The following is a 27,142-nucleotide window of genomic DNA, read 5'->3' as shown; positions in this document are numbered from 1 at the left end:
AGAGGAACACTATTCGGCAGATTCTTATAAACTTAATGTACGTTTACCATATCACTCTCGAGCCCACTTCTGGGTATTTGTACTCCTGAAATGAAAATTAAAGTCACAAATAAACTGATACTCATCCTATATAATAAAAGCTTAATATACTAAGTGTGTGGTCAACCAATCAGCTGTTCAACCAATCAAAGGGTAATATGTTAATGATATGCTAAGGCTGCTCAACTGCTTGCTGTGATGTGCACTGACCACCATGGGGCAGACAGTCGACTGGTTGACCAGTCGCTAGGACGTGCACTGATTACCAAGGGGGCAGACACTCCGACTGGTAGATTAGCTTGCTGCTGGGATCTGGCCGATTGGGATTAAGTGAGATGGACCAGAGATGCCCTGGAGCCTTCCTGTGGTCCCTCCCTGGCTAGCCAACCTCCCGTGTCTCTCCCTGACCCCAATTGTGCACCAGTGGGGTCCCTTTGCGTGGCCTGCACCCTCGCAGTCTGGGACTCCTTGGGGGATGTCGGAGAGCTGGTTTCGGCCCAATCATGCAGGCCAGGCCAAGGGATCCCACTGATGTATGAATTAGTGCACTGAGCCTCTAGTTTGTTCATAACAGCTTTATTTGTGATATCAAATATTTAAGAAAATGCTTGGTAAACTATATGGCATATTGTTAAAGTTCTTTTCTTTCTTTTTTTTTTTTTTTTACCCCCAGGAGAAATCTCAATTATTTTTCCAATGCTTATGCAGCTGCTGTGAGTGCTGTGGATCCTGATGCAGGAAATGGAGAACTTTGTATTAAGGTTCCATCAGAGTTATGGAAACACGTTGATGGTAAAATACAAAGACTATATTGAATGTGCAATACAATCAGTCAGGTTAGGTTCAGTGACTAGAACCTTTACCTGAAAATGATGTCAAAATTGTAAATTTAAATAATCACAAGTTAGAATCTCCCCCCCCCCCCCCCCCATTAAGGATCACAGGCTAACAGGAAAATAGCAATAAAGGGGTGTGATAGAAATCAACTAATTTCACTGTTGTTTTTAAAGTGAAAGTTATTAAAAAAAAGTCTGATGACTGGAACAGTTTATCAAGATTTGCTATTCCACACAATATCAAATTAGTTTAGAATTACAGCATTTTATAGCAGGAAGGATCCTAAAATATCATCATTTCTTCCTTTTATAGAAGAGTCTTCTGAAGTTGAAAGAGAGTAAGTGACCTGCAGAAGGTCATTAATTAATAGTAGAGTCAAGGCTAAAACATAGGATTTATAGCACCCACTGTATATATTGTACTTTTGAACATAGTCTTATAATTTCTAAATTTTTATATTTTTGAATATATTTATGGCCATTATAATTATTTTATATAAATTTTTGCCTACCTTTATTTGGCCTTATAAACATTAACCATGATAAGGAAGTAAAAAAGACATTTTGTTTTGATTTTACATATTTTTACTAGTTTTTGTGTGTGTGTGTGGATTATTTTGAGAGTTTTGCCTAATTTAGGGTACAAACATGGAAAGTCATTATTGTGTTCAGAGATGGGAAATAGTACATATGATTATAATGTTTTGGGGAAATTAAAAGAAACAACTTCTAAACATAATATGAAAGCAAAACACTCTGTAGAAATCAAGCAAGACAAAGCCACAAAAAACACACCATGTAATAAATAATGCATAATGTAAATTCTTGGGTAAACTTTCCCATCTACCCTTCACTTCTTCATCTACTCCCAGAGTCAACTATGGTTAACTGTCTGTGGGGAAATGTAATAATAGAACAAACTTTTTTTTTCTTCTTTTTGTCAGTCTACTTTTTGTATGCTTTTAAAATTTTTTTGCAGGGGGTTTCTATGTTCTTTAACTTTTATTAAATTTATTAGGCTGACATTAGTTAATAAAATTACATAGTTTTCAAGTGTACAATTCATAATACATCATCTGTATGTGCATTGTATGCCCATCACCCAGAGTCAAATCTTCCATCACCATATGTTTAACCTGAAAAGTAAGTCTTCAATTAGACTTAGAAGGGGAGGACTTAAGAGGAGGACAAGTCCAATGTGGGAGTTGTGATTTTTTCTTTAGGCAGTGTAGCATTGTCAGGAATATTGACATGAGGACATGGCATAGCCAAAGCTACATTTCCAAGAACAGAGCAGTGACTAGAATTGAGTGGAGCCAAGGACATCTGTGAAGGCAATCTATTGAGTTAACCTTGGTGGAGAGATGGCGAAAACCTGAATTTGGTTAAGGAGTGTTGTTTTTCATGAGCCTTTTTATCTTCAGTGTAAGTTTGCTCTTATTACATAGACCACTAATTATATATTTATGTATCAATGCATGTGTGTATTTATTTGTTGCAGAATTAAAGGTCCTAAAGATACACATCAATTTTTCTTTGGATCAGCCAAAAGGAGGTCTTCATTTTGTGGTACCCAGTGTAGAGGGAAGTATGGCAGAGAGAGGTGCTCATGTTTTCTCTTGTGGGTATCAGAATTCCACAAGGTAGATTACTAATTCTTATATATTTTAGTTAATTTCATTTTCAATGTAAATACAATACATGTATTTAGTATAAAATGAGAAGTACCAGCTTGATTCCTCCAATCTTGTCTACCTTTCTTGTTCTATTAATTATTCCTCCTTAATATGTCTTCTTTCTTTTCTCTCATTTGTAAGTATATTGTTCTAAAATCATCTCAGGTGCTTTATTTTTTAACTTTATATTGAAGTAAACAAAGAATTACACAAGTTGTATATAAAAAGTTCAATAAATTTTCACAGGTGAACAACCTATGTAATCCACACTTACATCAAGAAAAAGAACATTACCAGCATCTCAGAGTCCATTTCCCACCCATTTCCATTCACTGCTTCCCTACCTGATATTCTCCTGCCAAAGGGTAATCACTGTTCTGATTTCTAAAATACCACAGATTAATTACACCTGTTTTTGAACTTTATATACATGGAAGCATATGCATCATGCTCTGTATATCTAGCTTTTTTTGTTGAACACTATGAGAGTGAGATTTGGTTTCATTGTGTGTAATTGTAATTGTAGTTTATTCTCATAGTTCTGTAGTTCACTACATATTGTTGAAATACTACTTTATGGTATGCGTTTTCTTCTGAGATATTAACTCCTCCAAGTCAGGGATGATATCTTAAATTTCTTTGTGTTTCAGTGCCACTTATAGATCCTGGCACATAATAAAACCTGACCTGAATTGATAGAAAGTCAACTAGAAATTTATATATGGCTTTACCAGCACTGTTTGAATTTATATAATGCATCACATACTCCAAAAAAGCGATCTTCTAACTTATAAAATAGATTCTGAATATTGTATTTTAAAAAATTTATTATCAGTATTTTTAGTTTTGCCAGATAATATTTGGCACAAGTTTCTGTCTTTAATAAAAATCTTTCCACATTGCACAGTTAAAAAAAAACCAACACCAAACACTTCAGTATTCAAATAGCTAAAGTTTCTTACTGTAGTTATTCTATGAATGTTAAAATAATTTGTATGCGGGTAAAGTAATTTAGGTTACACTTTCAACATATTTTTTTATACTGTTGTTCTTTTTTCTAGATTTTGGTTCCCATGTGTTGACTCATACTCTGAATTATGTACATGGAAATTAGAATTTACAGTAGATGCTGCTATGGTGGCTGTTTCCAATGGCGATTTGGTGGAGACAGTGTATACCCATGATATGAGGAAGAAGACCTTCCATTACATGCTTACCATTCCAACATCTGCATCAAATATCGCCTTAGCCATTGGACCTTTTGAAATACTTGTAGATCCATATATGCATGAGGTATAGCTTCTTGCTCCTTTCTCTCCTTTCACCCTTCCACTCCTAAGAAAAAGAAGGATATTAATGAAATGCTAAGTTTTTCTTGACTCTTCTAATTGTCAAGAATATCATTCTAGAGAAAAGGTTTCTTTGATATATTTAATGATGTGAATTCCTTTCAAAGTATTGTATTAAAATTTAAGATTTTTTCCAATAGAAGTCTTCACATTCAAAAAAGCTTCAAGTATACCTTGATTAGAGTATATAGGCTAATTTTGTAACTAATTGTGCACATTAATAATCTCATCTTTTTGTTTGGCATATGTTTATAAATGTTATAAACATCTCTGGACCTGAAAAATTGCAATTTAAAATTAAAGAGCAAGATTTGTTCTCACTTCATTATACAAAGGAAAAGAGAAAAGGATGAGACAGGGTTAGAATTTTCAACAAACTCATGAACGCTTCTTCCAGTTTTCCCCCATCCCATATTTTGTAACAAATCATTTACCAGTTGATAGGCCCAATAGTGCATTTAGGTTTCCCCAAGCATGAGACTGCTTGAAATTAGAAAGTGATTCACTGGTTATTGATCCTCTGGCTATGGTACACTTTTAAAGTAACATTTAAATGAATCTATTGTTTATCAAAATCCAAAATCTATTAGTTCTTTATGTTTTCAATTTTAGTTATTACTACTTTTAATATAAGGCTTATCCTGGGACCATGTATATCTCAATAGCATTTCTTTCAGTTATGTGAGCAAAACTGAGGGCAACCAGATTTAGACTGTTAGCTCCTTGCTCTGTTTGCTTTCCTGAAATTCACAGGATTTTTGAAATCACTCATGGAAATTTTTCAAAATATTTTGTGAATAATTTTAAAAACTATCTTGACAATGTCTCTCAAAAGCATATTTGCTGATTAGATTGGCAATGAATTTTATTATTGGTAAGTGATAACTTTAAAATCAACATTTGATTTGTACCTACTTTGTATTTTGGAAGAATTTTTCCCCATGTTGAGTCATTGGATGAGAAAAAGGAAAATGAGAGTCAGGTATTTTTCTCAAACACTTAGCGCTCATATCTTAGTTTTTTCATCTCAAGTAGTGTGTGTGTGTGTGTGTTACTGATTTCAGAGAGAAAGGGAAAGGGAGAAACATCAATGATGAGAGAGAATCATTGATTGGCTGCCTCCTGCACACCCCTTACCTGGAATGGAACCCTGATCTCCTGATTCAAGGGTTGATGCTCAATCACTGAGCAATACCAGCTGGGCTCAAATAGTTTTAATTTTTGCCTCAATATCAGTAGATTTGCTATCATAGGTTTGTCTGAAAGTGAATTCTTTTTTTTTTTGTGAGTAGTATTTTTATTTTTTTTGTGTGTACCTATAGAAGTATACCTGATCAGGATGCAATTTGGGTCCTGCCCATTAATAATGTTTAGACATTCATCCCTCACTATTATGGTAGTCTCTACTCTATTTTTTTATAATGCTATGAGAAGAATAATTTTTATCATAAATTGAAACTTTCCTTACCTCCACAATTCTGCAGTAATCAGAACTTGTTAGCATGGCTTTCAAGATCTAAAATTTGACCCTAATATTTCTTTCTAGCTTTTTTCTAATACATCCTTATTTGTGTTTATTATATTCAATATAGATAGTTTATTTAGATTTTCCTGATCATACCCTATTTCTTCCTATTTCTGACACTATCTGTAATATCCTCTTTTCCTCTCCTCACCTATCAGACTTTTGTTCAATTTAAAAAGATTAGCTCAAATTCGATCGCCTGCCTGAAACATTGCCAGTTTGTTCTAGCAAGAGTGATCTCTGTCACTGTTGATGCCATTCATTTGGCACAGAATCATAAATTGGGATGAGATGGAATGTTATACTTGTGTGTCATGTCCAAGGTGTATGTAGCCTAATAAGGAAATCAGAATTACTGTTTCTATTGCAGGCATTTCTTATTTCCTAGCAAACAATAAGCTTTCTGCAGTTTTCAATATGTAGTTGAGATAATCGAGGAAGACATTCTATGTACAGTAAAGATAGTATGATTAACATTAACTATTAATTATTAAGGTAATACTATAAAATGTCCAATATTCACTGGGTTAAATATTTCTGAATTACTGGTAGATCTGTAAGTCTTTGAAATGTATATCTTTTTTGTTTTGTATGCAGAATAATTTTTTATTTAATTTGGAAACAAAGTTTTATTTTCATTGGTTCTAAGCATTTTACAGACTTATAATTCATCATGAATTTGATTTTTTAAAAAAATGTATTTTATTGATTTTTTTACAGAGAGGAAGAGAGAGGGATAGAGAGTTAGAAATATCGATGAGAGAGAATCATCGATTAGCTGCCTCTTGCACACCCCCTACTGGGGATATGCCCGCAACCAAGGTACATGCCCTTGACCAGAATCGAACCCGGGACCTTTCAGTCCGCAGGCTGACACTCTATCCATTGAGCCAAACTGGTTTCGGCATGAATTTGATTTTTAAGTACAATAAATACTTTGTACATATAGTAAAGGTAATCTCTAATTTCACATCAGCATTTTCTTTCAGTACCATGAATTTGTAAAAAAGACAAAAGGACCTGTTTGAACATTTGTTTATAATTGAGATATTTAGGACATTTAAAATACAAAATTAACTTATTTAGGATAAGTTATTTTTCTTTGCATTTATTTTCAGGTTACTCATTTTTGTTTACCCCAACTTCTTCCATTGCTTAAACATACCACATCATATCTTCATGAAGTTTTCGAATTTTATGAAGAAATTCTTACTTGTCGATACCCATACTCCTGCTTTAAGACTGTATTCATTGATGAGGCTTATGTTGAAGTGGCTGCTTATGCTTCTATGAGCATTTTTAGGTTGGTATTTCTTCTAATTTAAAATGGTTATTTATTATATGATCAATTTTAAGATGTGTTTTGTATTTTTTCTTTCATTTAGACATGGTTGGCTTTGTATAAAATCTAGTGTTTTTAAAATTAAAGAACATAAAAAAGCATAAAGAAGAAAACTTAGAATAACCCAAAAGAATCATACTGTTTTCATCCAGAATTAGCTGATATTGTTTTACATATGTGTTTTTTTAGTTTCTACAATTTTAAAAAAATATTTATTTATTTTAATATATTTTTATTGATTTCAGGAAGGGAGAGGGAGAGGAAGAGAGAGATAGAAACAGAATGATATGAGAGAATATTTGATCTGCTTCCTGCACTCCCCCTACTGGGGATCAAGTGTGCAACTCATGCATATGCCCTTGACCATAATCGAACCTGAGACCCTTCAGTCCTCAGGTTAACAGTCTATCCACTGAGCCAACCTGGGTAGGGCAAAAATGTATCTTTATTGATTTCACAAAGAAAGGAAAAGGAATAGAGAGATAGAACTCTTAATGATGAGAGAAAATCATTGATCGGCTGCCTCCTACATGCCCCACACTGGGGATCAAGCCCACAATGCGGGCATGAGCTCTGACCAGGAATCAAACCCTGCCCTCCTGATTCATAGGTTTCTACAATTTTTATTTGCACGTATGAGAAGAGAATAATCTCAATTATAAAAATTTCTTTCTATGAAAAATCACTATTAAAAATGTGGAAAGTATAAGCCATGAATAGCATAAAACCAAATTATAGTTAAAGATTTTGTTTAACTATTTTCTGTAATCTATTTCTAAAATCAAAGAAATAATAGAAGAACATTTCTCTGACATGAAGGAAGCTGCGAGCCATTTGATTTTAAGGGATAAAAATGAATATAAAGGGGCTGTACATCTTTATGAAATTTCAAGTTTCAAGGCTAAAGAAAAAACATTTCAGTATCTAAATAGGAAGGAAACAAGTTACACACTAAGAAAAAAGTGGACTTTTCCCAAACTTTACTTATGTAACTAAATTCTATAATGAAGCAGTGCCTGTTGAATTTTTAGAGCAACAACTAATACAAAGAACTCTGTACAGAGTTATGATACTATTCATATACTAGAAGCCTGGTTCACGAAATTTGTGCACAGGTAAGGTCCCTAGGCCTGGCCAGTGATCAGGGCCAATATGTGGGGTGACTTGCAGGGCAAATGGGGGGCCTCCCTGGCACCTGCCTTGGCTGACTTGGTGCCATCTGCTCGCCAGCCCTGCCCTCCACCGCTGCTGGTTGCTTCCCTCTGTGGGGTGACTGGTGGGTGATTGGGAGTGGGCCCCGCTGGCACCCACCTTGCCTGGCCTGGGGCCTGCAGGCTGGGGGCAGCTCCTGCATGGAGTATCTGCCCCCTGGTGGTCAGTGTGTGTCATAGCAACCAGTTGTTCACTGTTCGGTCAATTTGCATATTAGGCTTTTATTATACACAGTATAAGTCAAGAGAAAGACCTAGACATGTAATAACTCACATAATTGGCCTGACAATGCCCGAAAGGTCCATCAGTCAAAATGGAAGAAGGGATACAAAAGGAACAGCCATTAACTATTAAAAAATAGTTTATGCCTATTTACTGACATTGGTAAATAAGTAAGCTAGTAAAGAATAGTTAATATAAAAAAATCCAAAAAACAGTTAATGTCTAAATCATTTTTTGGAACATGATTATGAAATCAAATGCAAATGTCAGAGGTAAAAAAAAGTAAATCATAAAATATATAATTATTTGACAAAAATTTAAGATGAAGGAAAGCCAAAGAAGGAAATAAAGGTGTCCTACATTTCTCATTTAACTTCAGTGTACTTATAGATATTGTTTAATTCTTGAAATTTTTTTCCTGTTTTTAAATATTTTGTTCTATAGGCACATAATCTTGAAATTATTACAGAAGAGAGAAGGTTTTACATATTTTTAAAAAGTATTTTCTGCTTATGCAGTTAAAAATCATGTAAGTTATTTTGTGGATAACTAGTGAGAGATTTTTCTTTGCACTATTTCAAAATTCATTTATATTTTCCGAAATTTTTTTGTAAGGAAAAAAGAGAACTTTATTTTCTTTTTCTTCCTTTTTGTATCTTCTTTACCTCTCTCCCTTCTCTGTTTCATTCTTGGAAAAGTTTTAAATTTAGAAGTTTTGTGTGTCACGGTTAATCATCTTACTCTATCTGGACCTAAATTTTCTCATCTCTGGAAAGGGGAGTGCCTCAGCTGGTTTGATTCCGGTTAAGCGCACATGCCAGAGTTGCAGGCTTAGTCTCTTGTGGGTGGCATGCAGGAAGCAGCCAATCAGTGATTCTCTCTCATCACTGATGTTTCTCTCTCTCCATCTCCCTTCCTCTCTGAAATCAATAAAAATATTAAAAATAAAATAAAAAACAAAAAGGGGATAATAATACTGCCCTTGCATTTTCCAGAGGGTTGTTAGAAGGTTCATATGGATCAGTAAATATGAAAGTAAATAATAGAGCACAAAAATTAATAGTTATTACTTGGAAAAGATTACAAGAGCCCTTTATAGGAGGATTAGTTTTGTTTTTAAATTTATTATTTATTTATTTATTATTGTCTAATATTTTACATATGTCTCCTTTTTCCCCAATTGTTCCTCCTCCCCAGCCATTCGAAGGATTAGTTTTTTATTAACATAATGATGTTTCCATTCCCTTTCCCCACCCAAAAGGTATATATACTTTTCGTGGGACTCAGTGGGAAACATGATAGTCCTTGCTTTAAGCAAAACATATCAAGATTATGGATTTCAGCTATATTTTAAAAATATGCAAAAGCTCTTTGAGAGAATATTCTGGTTTTCTCTCTCTCTCTTTTTTTTTTTTTTTTTTTTTTTTACTACAAATCTATTTTAAATGTGGGATTATTTTATTTTATTTTATTTTGATTGAAAAATTGTGTTTTTTTCCTGGTTATAAATAGCTGTCTTTTTAAAATTCCAGCACAAACCTATTACACAGTGCTATGATTATCGATGAGACACCTTTGACTAGGAGGTGTTTAGCCCAGTCCTTGGCCCAGCAGTTTTTTGGATGTTTCATATCCAGAATGTCTTGGTGAGTAATTTCAAAGTTTACAACTACTGAGAAGAAGAATTCAGAAATTTTGTTTTTATTTTCTTTTTCTGCAATGTAAACTCACATTTGTGCTAATTGCAGTAGTTAATTTAAAAGGCAGTATTCTATATATATTTAAAGAAAAAGAATGAAAGTAAATTTTATCCTACATTTTTGCAATTTGCAATAAGAGTAAGGTAAGGATTTTGATAGCAACAGTTTCTTAAACTGAATGAATACTGTAGATAAAAGATCTTGAATATACAGTAAACTATCGTTAAAATTCTAATGTCAGTGCTCAGTGCAATTGGTAACGTTCAAGATAATGCTTAAGGCAAAATAATGGTCCTCTACAATAGTGATAATGATGTAGGAATTTTCCTGCTGGTGCCTCTTTCTGCTAATTTATTTGAATGAATAAGAGATACCACTTTTCATTTTCTTTTTGATTAATTTAAGATGAATTTGAAGAGACACAGGAAATTTCCTTAAGATTGTAATTTATAACAATGACCATTCTGTGCTATAAATATTATTCTCTCTCCCCCCCCCCCCCTTGTTGGAGAAGAGAGGGGAGAGGGTAAAGCCTCTTTATTTGTAACTTTCTTAAATTACATAGTTTCACTAAAGAATAGGGCCTGGAATATGGTAAGCCAAATGTTTGAATGAATGAATGAATGAATGAATGAGTGAGTGATATCAATTGCCTTTCCTCTTGAGAAACTAAAAAGTAAGTAAACTTTAGGTCTTGGAATGCCGTCGATAATTATGCATGGGTTGCTAATAACAAATGCAGCTCTTATTTTAAAGGTTGACTGTGTGACAGATTTGGGCGAGAGGGAAGCAGCACTGCCAGAGAACACACATAGGCACATTGTACTTGAACTAAGACTGTGCAGCAGTCCTGCAGTTACATGTGAAGCCAGATGTGAAAAGACACAAGGAATAAACAAGTAGAACTCAGCTGGAAGTAGGAAAATCAAATAATTTGCCTAGCTAGTTTTCTTTAAGAAGGCAGAGAAGTATACATACTTATCTGAAGAATTTTTATGATTAAAAGTTCACATTTTTATTTGTTGCTTAGGTCTGACGAATGGGTACTGAAGGGAATTTCAGGCTATATTTATGGACTTTGGATGAAAAAAACTTTTGGAGTTAATGAATACCGCCATTGGATTAAAGAGGTAAAACTAGCTAGATTCATTATCCACTTAAACGTCAGTAAGACATGTTTTCCTGATTTCAAAGTTGCATGTCCTTTATTGTTTATTTTATTTTATTTTTATTGATTTTAGAGTATAAGAAAGAGAGAGGGAGACCGATATAGAAACATGGATGAGAGAAACATTCTGTACAACCCCTGCTGGTGATCGAGCCCATAAGCTATGCATGTGTCCTGAACAGGAATTAGTGATCTCCTGGTGCATGGGTCAATGCTCAACCGTTGAGCCACACTGGCCTGACACATGACCTTTTTTAGAAAAATAATTTTAAAATACTTATTGTTATTCAATAGTCTCTAATTTCCCCCCCAATAAACTGAAAATGACTATAATGGGAAAAACTAATGGTGTATTTTATCCTGTTTCAAATTATCAGTGTTGGCCTCTAAAGACTTTTTTTTTTTTTTTTTTTTTTTGCTAAGGAAAAGAATATTTAAGCTCCTTAAACATCAAGTTAATTATCAGGTATATTTCAAATTCTCATAGAAGTCATTTTTACTGTATCTCTCTGCTTCCTAAATTTGTTTAGAGTCCAGGTTCTGGAGTCAGATTGCTTTGCAGTTCGCCTCATACATTTACAACCTTTGTTACTTTGGTTAATCTTTCTAAGCCTCATCTGTATAAGGAGAGTATCTATCCAATGGACGGGGAAAATGAGACATCATACATATAATATGCATAGTGCCTTGTACATAGTAACTGCTTATTATGTACTGGCTAATGTTTCAGTGCATTTATGCTCCTGTGATTGTTAGTCTTTTTTCTATAATTTAAAAATTTGGCCCAAAAGACAAAAATCAATTGTATTTTGCTGAGTCCTTTCTTCATTTCAAAAACTAATGAGGGGGAAATGACATACAGCATTTACCATGTTTTGGGCACTATTATAAGCATTTTATAAATGTTAACCATCTTAATTTTCCTAACTACTCTGTTATTACCCCATTTTACAGATGAGGAAACTGAGGCACAGAAAGGTTAAGTTATTTGGCCAAAGTTACATTGCTAGTAAGTAGTAGAGCCATGATTTAGCCTGGCTATTAACCACTTCATTCTGATTTTTACCACTTCTTTATTCTGCTTGTATATTTTTTAACTAGTCATGAATTGCTAGCACAGCTGTGTTGTCCTTTTTTCACTTAAGCTTTTTTTTTTTCTTTGATGTATGCCATATTGAAGAAGACAGGAGTTTTAAAATGTTGATTCCTGACATAATTTTATCCCCTAAATTCGCCATCGAAGTCAAATACAGAGAAGGAAGAAGTAAACTTGGAAAACCAGCTAGAAAGGTTGGGAAGAGCCATTAGGAAAGTTGCCAGGTTACCGGCCAGCTCTAAAGTCACAAAGTAGACAAGGCTTTTAGGTGCTGTCTTTTAGCCAGTGGTATAGTTTGCTTTGTTTATAAGAACATAAATTACTTTCCAAATTCATTTAATTTACTTAAGAAATTTATATTCGCTGAAACCGGTTTGGCTCAATGGATTTTTTCGTCGGCCTGCAGACTGAAGGGTCCCATATTTGATTCCAGTCAAGTGCATGTACCTTGGTTGCGGGCATATCCCCAGTAGGGAGTGTGCAGGAGGCAGCTGATCTATGTTTCTCATCAATGTTTCTATCTCTCTAACCCTCCCCCTTCCTCTGTAAAAAATCAATAAAATATATTAAAAAAGAAAAAAAAATTTACATTCTAATTCTAGGAAATGAGAAATCACAGTTCAATTTTACATTTATATGTAAAAATTTTTCACTGGCTCCGATTCTCGTATTTTTTTAGGAGCTGGACAAAATTGTGGCGTATGAGCTGAAAACTGGTGGAGTTTTACTACATCCCATATTTGGTGGAGGAAAAGAGAAGGATAAGTATGTTTATTGTTCAGATATGATACTGTAAACTTTTTATGAGATCACTCTTTTAGGATCATTTGTATGGATGTTGAGATCCACACAAACCAAAGGGGTAGTATTAACAGGTAATAATATTGTGGCCACAAACCTTGGTAACCACATTACTCCTTTCATTACTATTTTTATTGAATATGATGGTTACAAATGGATTTAAACATTTAAAACGGCCTTAAAAATGTAATACTTTTCTTTTTTTCCATGTTAATTTTCTACTGCTACTATAGCATACCGTTTTCATAAAAGCTTTAAAATAATGGAAGCACTAATAATTATTTGAATTGAATTAGATGGAAATTTTTTCACTAACTATAAAGTGAAAATTTTCATTTTCTTTAATTATAAATGTAGATAACAGATAATAGTGTGACATTGCCTACAAGATATTTTCCTGTCACTTTATAATTGTTAGCTGATAATTTGAAGTATTCTTTGCACTTATAACTCTCAGAGTAGACCACTGCTAGATCTTATTATTTAATGGATTGATAAGCTCACACACATATTGGTATATCATAAATTTTTTCTATTTTGATAATTTCATTTCACTATAATTGGTTTCCTTTATATTCTGTAAATTTTATTTTGTGTATTTTAAACTTGTCTCTTATATGGGCCCATAGAATTAACCATACTGCCCCAGTGCCTGAAAGCACAACAAAAGTTAAGAAACTTGAAATTGTATAACCAGGAGCCCTTTTTTGTTAATGGTCACTGAGACAAGATTAAGTCAGTGGAAATTTTGAATTAAGACAAATTTGGATTTTTTTTAATCATTATTAATGTTGATGACCTAAGAAAATTTTGCATATTGTTCCAAAGAAAGTGTGTGTATGTGTGTTTTAATGTGTAAAGTCACAGTGATGATTCATAATCCATCTTAACCAGGTTGGTTGTGAAATTATTTGAGATAAATCTTCATACATAGTATACTTTCACTCATCAATTCTTTCACTTTCTTCTCTTGGCTACCTGACATAATGCTGTTTCCTAATATATAATTAGGGCATTCCCATTGTGTGAAAATACCTTGGTTTTGCCCATTTATTTAGTCCTTGTTGTATGTTTAATTTTAAAAATTCGTATATAAAACCACATGAATACATTCTCTTTTAAGAAATATAAAACAGGACAGTGTAAAAGTGTGTGGAGTAAAACATAGAGATCCTTTTTAGCACCCCCTCTTTTTTTTTAATCACCCCTCATTCCTATAAAACCTCCCTGTGGAGGTATAACCAGGATCATAAATTTGACATTATCTTTCAATATATGAACCTTTATTCTTTTTGTCTTTATGTGTATATGACATTTACAAAATGGAATTCAGTATTTCTACTAGATAGTACCTTTCTTTTAATTTACTCCTGATTTATTAAATTTTTACCTAGTCAATCTGGTCTTACTGTCCTCTGGATTTTATATTTTCTCTTTTGGAAGATTTTTCCCACCCGGCTGGCATGGCTCACTGGTTGACCATCAGTCTATGAACCAAGAGGTCATGGTTCAGTTTCTGGTCAGGGAATATACTGGTTTGCAGGCTTGATCCCCAGTGTTGGGTGTGCAGGAGGCAGCTGATCAATGAATGATTCTCTCTCATCATTGATATTTCTATCTCTCACTTCCTCTCTGAAATCAATAAAAATATATTTAAAAAAATTTTTTTCTACCCTCAAATTATGGAAATAAAAGTTTTCCTTTATTTTACTTTCGTACTTTTATAATTGTTCTTGTTATAGATATGCAGTTCATCTTGAATTAAAAAAAAAAAATTTATTTCAGAGGAAGGGAGCAGGAAAGAGAGACAGAAACATCAGTGATGAGAGAGAATCGTTGATCGGCTGCCTCCTGCATGTCCCATACTGGAGATTGAGCCCATAACCTGGCATGTGCCCTGATCAGAAATCAAACCCTTATCTCATGGCTCATAGGTGGACACTGAATCATCGAGCCATGCAGGCTGGGCTTAAAATTTTTTTTTGTGAGTATGTATCCTATTCTTTATTCCTCTCATACTAAGGTATTCCCAAGAAGTTTTTTATTTACTGTCTTGATATGGCCATGAAATGTGCCATTTACTAAATATTTAAAATTGTTATGTTAAGTAAATCTGTTTATTTGTTTAGTCCGGCTTCCCATCTATACTTTTCAATAAAGCATCCACATACGCTGTCCTGGGAGTACTACACTATGTTCCAGTGTAAAGCTCACCTTGTCATGAGATTGATTGAAAATAGGATCAGTATGGAATTTATGCTACAAGTAAGTATTAAAGTTAAGAATTGACCAATTATAAAGAAAGATCTGTATGTGTATAATATGAATACTGTTCTGTAAATAGGGTCAGGGTATCTGGGTTTATGAGGTGGGGTTCCTTAGTCGTTAGCTGTTAGTCCACTTAGACCTATGGTTTTTCTTTGTGTTTCCCCAGCTATAGAATGGGTATCAATACTTGACACTTAATGCAGGATTAGTGTGAAGATAAAATTAGAATGTGAGGATGAAAGTAAAACCAATTTATACATATGGTTTTATGTTCTTTATTTAAAATATTAAGGATATTTAAATATTTAAAAGAAAAATAGTTTTTATTCTGTTTAATTCTTCGCATATTTCTATTGATAGTCTTTAACTGGAACAATCTATATAGTAAGATGTGAAATTACTGTCTTCTATAATTGACTGTAATAAAGTTCTGTTGCAAAATGGTTTCGTAGATAATTGAAAGCAATGTATATTATGTTACTAAATGATACTTTTATCCTTACAGGTTTTCAATAAACTGCTAAGTTTGGCTAGTACTGCTTCATCTCAAAAGTTCCAGTCCCACATGTGGAGTCAAATGTTGGTTTCCACATTTGGGTTTTTGAAATCCATCTCAAATGTCTCTGGCAAAGACATTCAGCCTTTAATAAAGCAGTGGGTGTATCCTTTTAGCAGTTCAACAAGTGATGGTGGGAGCTGGGAAGAAGATTATATGTGTAAGGGGAGGGAGGAAGAAGAGGGATTTGGAAGATGAAAAGAGAGGTAAAAACTATATTTCCAAAGAATAGTGAAAATAACCAAGAACTATAAATTATTTCTTATAAGGTGCTTGCTAATCATTGAGATTTCTCTCTCTCTCTCTCTCTTTCTCTCTCTCTCTCTCACACACACACACACATCTGTACTATTTATAAAATTTGGTATATTTTGAAGTAGTTTTTACTGTGAGTACAGCAATAGTCTAGATGGTAGGGGAGGTAAATAATTCAGACAGGCCTGTACAGTTACTTGTAAGATGCAATGGTCTGTTGACTTATAGATGTGGTTAGAGGTTGGCACAACTTGAGTAGTATCTTGGAACTTTTTAGTTTTTACATTTTCTCATTGGTTATATTAGCAACCCAGTAGAGTGGTTTTACTTCTTTCAAAACACAAATTTTTCAGTGTTTCAGAAATTCTGTTTAAATCTGGAGAAACTTTTTCCACAAGAATTCTGAATACTTTACCACCTGCTTTACAATGAAGTATGCTCGCTCTCAAGCTTTGAACTGATGGTAATGCATTTGAAAATTATTATTACCACAGTAAATAATTTGTTTAGTACATATTCATTTAAGTATACAAAAGTTCCTTTACAATTCTTCAGAGACCAGAGTGGAGTGGTAAAATTTTATGGAAGTTTTGCATTTAATAGAAAACGAAATGTCTTGGAATTGGAAATAAAACAAGATTATACATCACCTGGAACTCAGAAATATGTGGTAAGTTTTTTTCTAAAATGGGCTTTTGCATTACTTTCTCCCCAGTTACAATAGAGGATGGGCTTTTGAGTAGGGACCTGATTCGTACTTTCATAATGAGATTTTGTTTACAAAGAATGAAATTGAGCAAAAACCAAGTGTTGCTGAATGGAAGACAGATTACAAATGGAGATTTCAGGGGATACAACTTCTCCCATCTGGCACCAATTGCTTTTCTTGGTCTTCAGATACACATATTGCGTAGTATTATTTTATATTTTGATACATTTACGTACACATGAAAGATACATATTGTTATTTTTCTAGCACTATTCATGAACATTGTGTTTCTTTAAAGGGACCACTTAAAGTGACAGTGCAGGAATTAGATGGATCCTTCAATCATACATTGCAAATTGAAGAAAACAGCCTTAAACATGATATACCTTGCCATTCCAAAAGCAGAAGGTAGGCATTGAATCATACTTATAAATTGAAGTTTATAATTAAATTGTAAGTATCACAGATTAAAATGCCAAAATAAAAATCCTAATGTGTACCTATTTTTTAGGTAGAGAACATGTTTTCTAGTATCTGCCTCCTGCCCCCATTTTACTTCAAGTTAGTATTACCAAACCTTTTTTATTTGCTTTTTGTTTTTTACAACATTTTTTTTTACCTTAGAATTAAGTAATTAATTTTTCAATTTAAGTTTGAGAATTCTTATTTTGTAGGGACAGGAGGAGGTGGAATAGAAGTTTGAGTTTTTGGAGCCGGAAAAAATTCAAGATAAATTGTTTAGTTTTAGTCTTATTAGACTCATTGGATTAATATCTACAGGAAATATTGGGAAAATGATTGTTGGTTATAAAGGAAGGATCTGAATACATGTGTCATGAAAGCCCCTACATCATCTACTACACTATGTGGCTTTCTCCCCTGTCCCTATATCACCATGCCCTTACAGAAAAATCTGTCTCAAAGGCACAAAACCAGTTTACTTAGAGATGTCCAACAGTTCATGTTTTATTTAATGTATTTTTATTTATCACTTTTTTTAAACTCAGCCTGTAGCATGTACTCTAAACAGTGAAAGATGATCATACTTTTGTGCTTTGCTGTAGTAATATCAAAATTCCAAGAACAGAAGTCTATATTCATACTCATGTCTACATTTAGGTCTTCTCAGACCTGAGAGTGTCAGTTGATTTTGACAGCTTTCAGGGAACTTGATTCAGGAATTTCCCTGAATCATTTCCCTGAATCTGTAAGCATTCTCTGAAAAAATACTTTTTTTTTTAATTTCAGAGGGGAGGGAGGGAGGAAGAGCGGGGGGTGGAGGGAGAGAGAGAGATATCAATGAGAGAGAGAGAGAGAGACAGACATCAGTGATGAGAGATAAACATTGATCTGCTGCCTCCTGCATGCCGGAGGATTGAACCCACAACCTGGGCATGTATCCTGACTGGGAATTAAATAGTTGACCTCATAGGTCAACTCTCAATCACTGATCCACACTGGCCAGGCCCTGTTTCTTTTTATGCTCTCTACCTTTGACAGTCAGTTGCCTCCCATACACATGTCCACTGGGAACTGAACCCACAACCTGGGCATGTGCCCTGAAGGGGAATCGACCAACCTTGTGGTACATAGGATGGCACTCACTTAATAAACGACACCAGCCAGGCCTGTATTCTCTGTCTTCCTCCCTCCATCCCTCCCTCCCTCCCTCCCTTTCCTCTCTCCCTCCCTCCCTCCCTCCCTCCCTCCCTCCCTCCCTTCCTTCCTTCCTTCCTTCCTTCCTTCCTTCCTTTTTTAAACAAAGGATTTTTTTATTGATAGCTTTCTTATCTTTTCTACATAAAACTATAGCTACCAGTTTTGGGAATATGTTTAAAGTTGACATTTATATTTCTTCTTTTCATTAAACTTTGATCACAGTGACATCTCAATATCATTTACTTCATTCCTTCAGCTTCAAAATCATTTTGTTGTGATTAAATTCCATTACATTTACCATTCCTTCTTCCTTATGATATCTTTCAAGGTTGTATGAAATCCTTAACTTGATTTTCGTCTGCTCATTGTTTCTTTTTGAAACTGGAAATGTCACAATTTCAAACTTAATTTTTCTTAAATGTAGAAATAAGAAGAAGAAAATTCCACTGATGAATGGAGAGGAAGTTGATATGGATCTTTCTGCAATGGAGTAAGTTAATTACTTAAGTTTAAGGGTATATGATCTGCATTCTCATTTCTATTGTTATATATATCTTAAAGTATGTAAAAGTCCTGAAATTAGTGCTTTTAAAACTTTTGAAAGGCAATGGAACCTTATGCTAAAGCAAATCTTAGGTAAAATCATATACAGTGGGTACTTCTCAGCCATAAAAAAGATGAAATATTGCCATTTGTGACAATATGGAAGGATCTTGAGAGTATTATACCAAGTGAAATAAATCAAGTGAAAAAGGACAAGGATCATAAGATTTCACTCATGGGATATAAAACAAAAAGTAACAAATGAACAAACAAAACAAAGTCATAGACACAATCAATATAGTTATTACTAAAGGGGAAGAGGATGAAGAGGTTAAAGGGGTCAACTATGTGGTGGCAGAAGGAGATTAGACTTTAGGTGATGAAACTTGGGTAATGTTATTAACCAATATTATCCCAATAAATTTAATTTTTAAAATAAAAAAAAAATAAAGAGGGGAAAGGAAATCTAGCCTGAGGAAATACAGGGTGGTGGTGAGGGGGCACAGTCTTGGTTTGGGCAGCTTACTTGCTCTCTTGCTAGCCTTGAGACCAGTGCTTCTCTAGCTAAAATATTCATGTCAACATTTCTGGGGATCTTCTGGAAATGCACTTTCTGACAGCACTGTGCTAGTGGTTCTAATAGTTTGCATTTTTTTTTCTTTTAAAAAATATTTATATTTTATTGGTTTTTACAGAGAGGAAGGGAAAAAGATGAGAGTTAGAAACATTGATGAGAGAGAAACATTGATCAGCTGCCTCCTGCATACCATTGGGGATGTGCCCGAAACCAGGGTACGTGCCCTTGACCGGAATTGGACCCAGGACCTTTCAGTCCTCAGGCCAACCCTCTATCCACTGAGCCAAACCGATTTCAGCTAGTTTGCATTCTTAATGAAGTCTCAGATAATGATCTTATATCTTTGGACAAGGCTTCAGGGTCTTTTAAGGATCCCTGTGCTTGCAAAACACAATTTAAATATCATTATTTAACTATTTATTAACAGTTTTATTTTTTTTTTTTAAATACAGCTCAAACTTTTTGTCTATCCATATTGTGCCTGTATATTTTTTATAAAACATCGGCAGTTATTTACTAACTTGGTTGCCAAATATCACTGCTGTGTAAATGTTGTTTTTATGGGTTTTTTTTGTTTGTTTTTTGTTTTTTTGGTATCACATGCCTTGGCTATAGTAAACAATCAGTGGTATTGAATGAATTGAATTAATATATCAAGTGCTGTTTTTTGATAAAAGTGTTGACATAGACTAGGTATTTTAAACTGTGCTTGTTACTTTGAGAGTAAATTTATATGTGCTTCCAAACTATAATTTCATAACTTACTGTTTGAAAAAGGTGGTTATGAGTCTAGCATTAAAAAATATTAAAAGTCAGTTAAACAAATAATTTAATAAAATAATTCATTTCTTAGTCACAGATTGATTTCTAGTAAGGGGTGGCTCTTAAAGCCATAGTCAATTATTTGGCAACAGAAAATGAAATGAAGAAACTTGTTCTTATTCCCCTTTTTACATTATGTAATCACAAATCAAAGTCCCAAATTAGTAATTTCAGATAGAATTCCTTTGTGACAGCTGTCTTACTATCATTGGAGATCTTTTCAACATGATTGATATAGTCAATGATGAAGTTAAACATAATGAGAAAGCTGTCATTGTGATTTTTAAAAAATGGATACATTAAACTCCAGGCAGGCTTGAATACTGCATGTAGGAGAGAACCTGGTTAATAAACACTTTGTTTTTATTTTATGAATATGTAAAATTAAAAAACAAATAAGAAGGAAAGTTGTGTTTTCTTTCAGTGCTGATTCCCCTTTGCTGTGGATCAGGATTGACCCCGATATGTCAGTCCTGAGGAAAGTAGGATTTGAGCAAGCAGATTTCATGTGGCAGTATCAGCTCCGCTACGAGAGGGATGTGGTTGCACAGCAAGAGTCCATCTTGGCCTTGGAAAAGTTTCCCACACCAGCATCTCGGCTTGCCCTCACTGATATATTAGAACAAGAGCAGTGTTTCTACCGAGTAAGAATGTCAGCTTGCTTCTGCCTTGCAAAGGTAAGATTATATACAGGAGAAAGAAAACAAGATTGAATATTGAATATTAAAAAAAAATAGAACTCTGCCCTGGCCATTGTGGGTCAGTGGTTGGAGTGTACATAAGAATTTGGGGGTTTAAGTTTGTATATTTTCTTAGAAATGATAATGGAAGGCTAAAATGTATTAAATTTCTAAGAATTGAAGTTGTTAAAAACTAATCCAATTGCATTGCTAACTTTTGCAAAGCTGTTTTATTTATTTAAAAATATGTTTGCTGTGGTGATGGAAATTACTTTGTTTTCTAATTATTTGCAGATTGCAAATTCAATGGTGAGCACATGGACAGGACCACCAGCCATGAAGTCACTTTTTACTAGAATGTTTTGTTGTAAAACTTGTCCAAACATTGTGAAAACAAACAACTTTATGAGCTTTCAAAGTTATTTTCTACAAAAGGTACAGTTTACTTTCCAAATTTCCTATGATTGTTTTATGCCACTATCTGTATATCTTAGTTTAACTTGGAGACTATTCAAATGATAGATGTGTTTACTTTATTCTAAAAGGTTTTGCCTTTGCTCTTTTTGTTTCTAAAATTTTTTTCCAAAATTTTAATTACGTGATTTCTCATTGATTTTATGAGTGGTAGAAAATAACTCACAATTCATATTAAAACGAAAATAAATAGAAATGGTTAGTTTGAATTTGGGGCTGATTACGTTGAGGATGGAGGGATGTGGACAGCGTATCTGAGTAAGAGACAGGCAGCACACTATACAAGCATTAGTCCCAGCCCTGTTACTGACAGTTTGCCCTCTAAGCCTCAGTCCACTCAATTATAAAATTTACCTTTGTTAGAATTAAATAAGATCAAGCATGGGAAATGTTTCAGATTATATTTATCACACAATAGGTCTTTTATAAATGATAATTTAAAAAGTGGGGATGTGATGGATCACTGTTTTGGGAGGGAATGTGAGGATGGCAGGGTGGTCAGTATCTGGGCAATTTGGAAATCATTTGTAAAAATTTTTGAGTAATTTAATAATGAAGGTAGAGATTAGATGAACTAGATGGGACTAGAAGAAAGAATGAAGCTGAAATAGAAAAGTCTAATGAAGCCTCTTCTTTCTTGGTTTGGGGTGAAGAGTAGGAGAATGGAGACATGTGGAGGATAAAGCAGGCCTGAGGAACGGACATTATGGGTTTGGTTTATTTGGGTAGAGGGATGAAATATTCAGTGGGAGCCAGTAAATATAAGGAAGATGGAGAGAATTCTGAAGGTATTAAGGGGTGAGATACAGTTGGGAGGGTCATTTAAGAAAAGGTAAGAAGCTCCCTCTTTTCTAAGGCAGGTGGAAAGCAATTAAAAGTAAGTGAAATGAGCCAGGCTGAAGTCACAGTTTGATTCCTTGTCAGGGCACTTGTCCGGGTTTCCGGCTCAATCCCTAGTAGGGGATGTGCAGGAGGTAGCTGATCAATGATTCTCATCATTGATGTTTCTATTTCTCCTCTGTCTCTTCCTGAAATCAATAAAAACATATCTTTAAAAACTATTTTTTTAAATGTATGTGAAATGATAGATGTTGAAGGAGATGTTAAGCATTATATATGATAGAGGCAAAAGCAAAAGGATTACTTGGAAACATTGAGATCCCTGCTAAGAGTGGAAGTCATGGTGTATTATTTACAGTGAATTTCATCAGTAAAACAGATTCAAGATGGTTTGATGAAAGCCTATAGTGGTGTGATCAGAGAAGTCAGTGGCATCCAGTTATTTTATTTTATTACTGATTTATTATTTTTTTTTCTGTGTGAGTCTGGCTTCCACCTCCTTAGAAAAGTTGCCTGTGAAAATTTGGGAAGGAGAATGTTAGGCTGGATTTCAGATAATTTATCATTTTTCCTTAAGTTGAGATGGCGTGGTATTGGAGAATCAGTGTCTTCTCAGACTGATGATTGAACCGCATGCCTACAGCCACTATTCCCTTTAATCCTGAAAAGAGTTGTGTGGTTGTGAGGCTTTTTAGAAAGCAACTTGCTAAAATAACCCATCTTAGTAGGCAGTAGAGTAGGAGTTGAACAGTGGTTTATCTAATATTAAAACCCATACCTTTTCTACTGTACAACCCAGAGCTGAATATATCATCTACATGATGTATATTTCCTCTGAGAAATGAAGACAGAGGCATATAGGCTAGAGAGTGCATCCAGTTACTCAGCTCTCCCCTTGGTTTCCTGCTCAGGTCTTTCGTTAGAATGTTTGGCACATGTTCTTAGTGGGAGGGGCTGGAAGTTACGGGGTGGGGAGGGTGGGGTGGGGGGGAGGTCCAGGAGGAGGGAAGGGGTTAGGCTCCATCCAGAAACCTGTGTCTGCACTAAAGTAGCCCTTTTTTAGCATGCACTGAATTCAATGAATTATAGAAATGAACTGTTATAATACTTAAAAATATTATTTTTTATAGACTATGCCAGTTGCAATGGCTCTATTGAGAGATGTTCACAACCTTTGCCCCAAAGAAGTCTTAACATTTATTTTAGACTTAATCAAGTATAATGACAACAGAAAAAATAAGGTAAGAAATCTTAATGATTATTATAAAACTATCCAGTGATATATATATATGTATATATATATATATATATATATATATATATATATATATATATATATGTGTGTGTGTGTGTGTGTGTGTATATATATATATATATTTTAAATATATACATATATATATTTTATTGATTTTTGTACAGAGAGGAAGGGAGAGAGATAGTTAGAAACATCGATGGGAGAGAGTCATCGATCAGCTGCCTCTTGCACACACCCTACTGGGGATATGCCCGCAACCAAGGTACATGCCCCTGACCAGAATCGAACCCGGGACCTTTCAGTCCCCAAGCCGACACTCTATCCATTGAGCCAAACCGGTCCCGGCTTAAAATATTTTTTATTGATATTTTACAGAGAGGATAAAAAGTTAGAAACATCAATGAAAGAGAAACATCGACCAGCTGCCTCCTGCACACCCTCTACTGGGGATGTGTCCACAACCAAGTTACATGCCCTTGACCGGAATCGAACCTCGGACCCTTGAGTCCGCAGGCGGACACTCTATCCACTGAGCCAAACCGGTTAGGGCTGTTATTTTGTTTTTAAAGAAATATTTAGACTGTGAAATCATTATTGACTCCCTGGTACTTGAAATTTCTAGCATTAGAAGCATGTAAACATGATTTATTATAATAACCAGTGGATGAAAACTAAGATTAGTTAGTTTTTAAATGTTCCTCATAACTGTTGTAATGTGGAGATAGTAGTAGTGCCTTAAATTTTGGAGAGCCAGTTAAAACTTGTTTTGGTGAAGTCTGACAGCCCAACTTTATTTTTGCTCTTTTTTTATTTTACCAGAAAACAGTTCCCTTTTGTGATGATTTGTTCATTGATGAATTTGATTTTTTTATTTTTTTATTTTATAAAACCATATGTGTGTATTCATTTATTTAACAAAAAGCTATTGGAATGCCACGCTTCAAGTTATTTCACCTTACTTGTTACCAGATAATCTAGCTTATCCAATTTGGATTCTAGTATCTGTAAGAATTAGATGTGGTCTTAGGGACAAATTTAAAGTCTTTTGGTTTTCCTACTTTACCTGCCCCCCTCCTCATGTTTAATTTGTGGGTTCATTCTGTGATCTAAACACTTAAGTCAGAAATAGTGTTAAATAAATGGGCTTTGTGGGCAAAGTGGTTCCCAGAGGTAACAATCAAGCTATAAAAATACTTAAAGAAAACAATCTAAATGGTTTGAAAACAAAACTTTTCCCATAGTGTACACTTGGTTTTGTTTGTTGTTGTATGCCATTTTCTTTTTTCTGCTCAGTATCTGAAAATGGGACTCTATAGGGACTTTATTGGCATGTGTGTCCATGTGAGGTACTGCCTCCACAATGGAAGTCAAAAGGGGGTGGGTATTCCTCTTCCATCCCTGGCAATTTGTGGTAGCATCAACTCACTTTCTCCATGTTCAGATTCCCAGGCTAGAGTATCTGATTTCCTGAGTTTAAATCAAGTCATACCCAGATTGCCTTTCAATAAATTGTTTCTCTGGGAATTGACTGGGATATGGGTTTAGGATTTAGCTTTTTTTTTAATTAAAAAATTTTTTTTTTTTATGGTTTCCTCTTCCATTTTCTCTGTTTTTGCTAGAAACTCCCATTATTCCGATGCTCTGATTTCTATACCAGCCCTCTAATTTCCTTATGCTTTCCTTCCTATTGTTTTCTCACTTTTCTTTTGCTTGAAAACTTAGCGAGTTTTTAAAAAATTTAATATTTCAGTTTAATTTTGATCCTCATTCTTTGCTTACTTCTTTTTAAAATGTTTTACTTTTGGGAGTCATCTCATTGGTTATTTCTCAAACAATATTAATAATAGTTTTGGATTTTTATCCACCTGCCATTTTTCTTGAATACTCTTCTTTCCTCAAGTTGCGTTTTCCCCTTTGTTTGTTCTGATCTTTTTTATGTTGACACTTTTCTGAAATATCTGGTGATCTTTGGTTATGTGTTTATATGTGAGAGGAAGGCACTAAATAGCTGATTTGAAGGTCTGTATTACCAGCAGGATTTATGGACTTGGGTCTTCCTTTTAGAGAAATCTGGCTAGGTTACAATAAGAGTGCCTTTCATATAGTAAGCATTTATTGAGTTGATTAGTATATTATTAATTAATGAATCTCACTTTTTTTTCTGTGTGCAACTCTACGCAAAACACAGAGTTGAGTACTTGTCAATTTATGTTTTTAGATAAATTATGGTCTTAGGTTATAAATATTTTATTAATTTTTTAACAGGAGCATGAATTTTATCTTTATATAATAATTTTTTTGGCTTAGTTTTCAGATAACTATTATCGTGCAGAAATGATTGATGCCCTTGCCAACTCTGTTACACCTGCAGTCAGTGTGAATAATGAAGTTCGAACTTTAGATAATTTAAATCCAGATGTGCGACTGATTCTTGAAGAAATCACCAGGTTTTTGAATATGGAAAAACTTCTTCCAAGTTATAGACATACCATTACTGTGAGGTATGATAATTCTTTACATTTTCTTTAAAGTTAATTGTTTTTATAATTACAGTATAAGCAAAATTTATTTTCATTATAGAAAACTGGGAAATATAATAAAAAGATAAAGGAGAAGATTAAAATCCTATGATTCTATCATCTACAGATAAATTATTTATTTATTTATTTATTTATTTATACATATTTTATTGATTTTTCCCCCTCCCTCCCTCCCACAGATCCCCTCCCTCCCCAGAGCTTTATGTCCATTGGTTGTACTTATATGCATGTATACAAGTCCTTCAGTTGATCTATTATCTCCCCCAGTTCCTGCTCCCCTCCCCGCTGAAATTTGACAATCTGCTTGTTGCTTTACTGTCTCTATATCTATCTTTTGGTTCATCAGTTTATAATGATCTTTATTATCCACAAATGAGTGAGGTCATGTGGTGTTTCTCTTTCATTGATTGGCTTATTTCATTCAGCATGATGTTCTCCAATTCCATCCAGGTTGCTGCAAATGATGAGAATTCCTTCTTTTTTATGGCAGCATAGTATTCCATTGTGTAGATGTACCATAGTTTTTGGATCCAATCATCTGCTGACGGGCACCTAGGCTGTTTCCAAATTCTGGCTATTGTAGATTGTGCTGCTATGAACATAGGGGTGCATATATCCTTTCTGATTGGTGTTTCTAGTTTCTTGGGATATATTCCTAGGAGTGGGATTACTGGATCAAATGGGAGTTCCATTTCAGTTTTTTGAGGAAATTCCACACTGTTCTCCACAGTGGTTGCACCAGTCTGCATTCCCACCAGCAGTGCACGAGGGTTCCTTTTTCTCCGCAACCTCGCCAACACTTGTCGTTTGTTGATTTGTTGATGTTGGCCATTCTGACATCTACAGATAAATTATTACTAAACTGTTTCAGAGAGTAGCCTTCTAATTTTTTTCCTCTTGTAGCAATATAAATTTTTAATTACTGGACGTATATTGTATATGTAATTTTTACATAATGCTTATATCATAAACACTTTCTCACGTTATCAAGAATTCTT

General features: G+C 34.2%; 1 protein-coding gene across 16 annotated transcripts in view; it reads left to right on the top strand.

Annotated features, from left to right (window-relative positions):
• TAF2 (TATA-box binding protein associated factor 2) overlaps positions 1-27,142 on the top strand; it is a 60,365-nt gene that overhangs the window by 12,044 nt on the left and 21,179 nt on the right. For 7 of the 16 annotated variants that reach the window (XM_036436863.2, XM_036436862.2, XM_036436859.2 and 4 more), the window contains 16 exons: positions 713-831; positions 2,377-2,518; positions 3,613-3,844; positions 6,544-6,728; positions 9,734-9,847; positions 10,932-11,031; positions 12,845-12,930; positions 15,096-15,231; positions 15,740-15,894; positions 16,601-16,715; positions 17,053-17,162; positions 18,838-18,903; positions 20,780-21,032; positions 21,330-21,470; positions 23,480-23,590; positions 25,912-26,105. In XM_036436863.2, coding sequence (XP_036292756.1) covers positions 713-831; positions 2,377-2,518; positions 3,613-3,844; positions 6,544-6,728; positions 9,734-9,847; positions 10,932-11,031; positions 12,845-12,930; positions 15,096-15,231; positions 15,740-15,894; positions 16,601-16,715; positions 17,053-17,162; positions 18,838-18,903; positions 20,780-21,032; positions 21,330-21,470; positions 23,480-23,590; positions 25,912-26,105 — 2,259 coding nt within the window. Of the gene's footprint in view, positions 1-712; positions 832-1,980; positions 2,301-2,376; positions 2,519-3,612; positions 3,845-6,543; positions 6,729-9,733; positions 9,848-10,931; positions 11,032-12,844; positions 12,931-15,095; positions 15,232-15,739; positions 15,895-16,600; positions 16,716-17,052; positions 17,163-18,837; positions 18,904-20,779; positions 21,033-21,329; positions 21,471-23,479; positions 23,591-25,911; positions 26,106-27,142 lie in introns of those variants that run through there. The other 9 variants (XM_036436865.2, XM_036436866.2, XM_045581397.1 and 6 more) reach the window with 6 other exon arrangements.

This window comes from Pipistrellus kuhlii, unplaced genomic scaffold, assembly GCF_014108245.1.
Source record: "Pipistrellus kuhlii isolate mPipKuh1 unplaced genomic scaffold, mPipKuh1.p scaffold_m20_p_14, whole genome shotgun sequence".
NCBI classification, from domain to species: Eukaryota; Metazoa; Chordata; class Mammalia; order Chiroptera; family Vespertilionidae; genus Pipistrellus; species Pipistrellus kuhlii.
The sequence above is the reverse complement of the archived record's forward strand: the minus strand, read 5'-3'. Positions and strand labels throughout refer to the sequence as shown.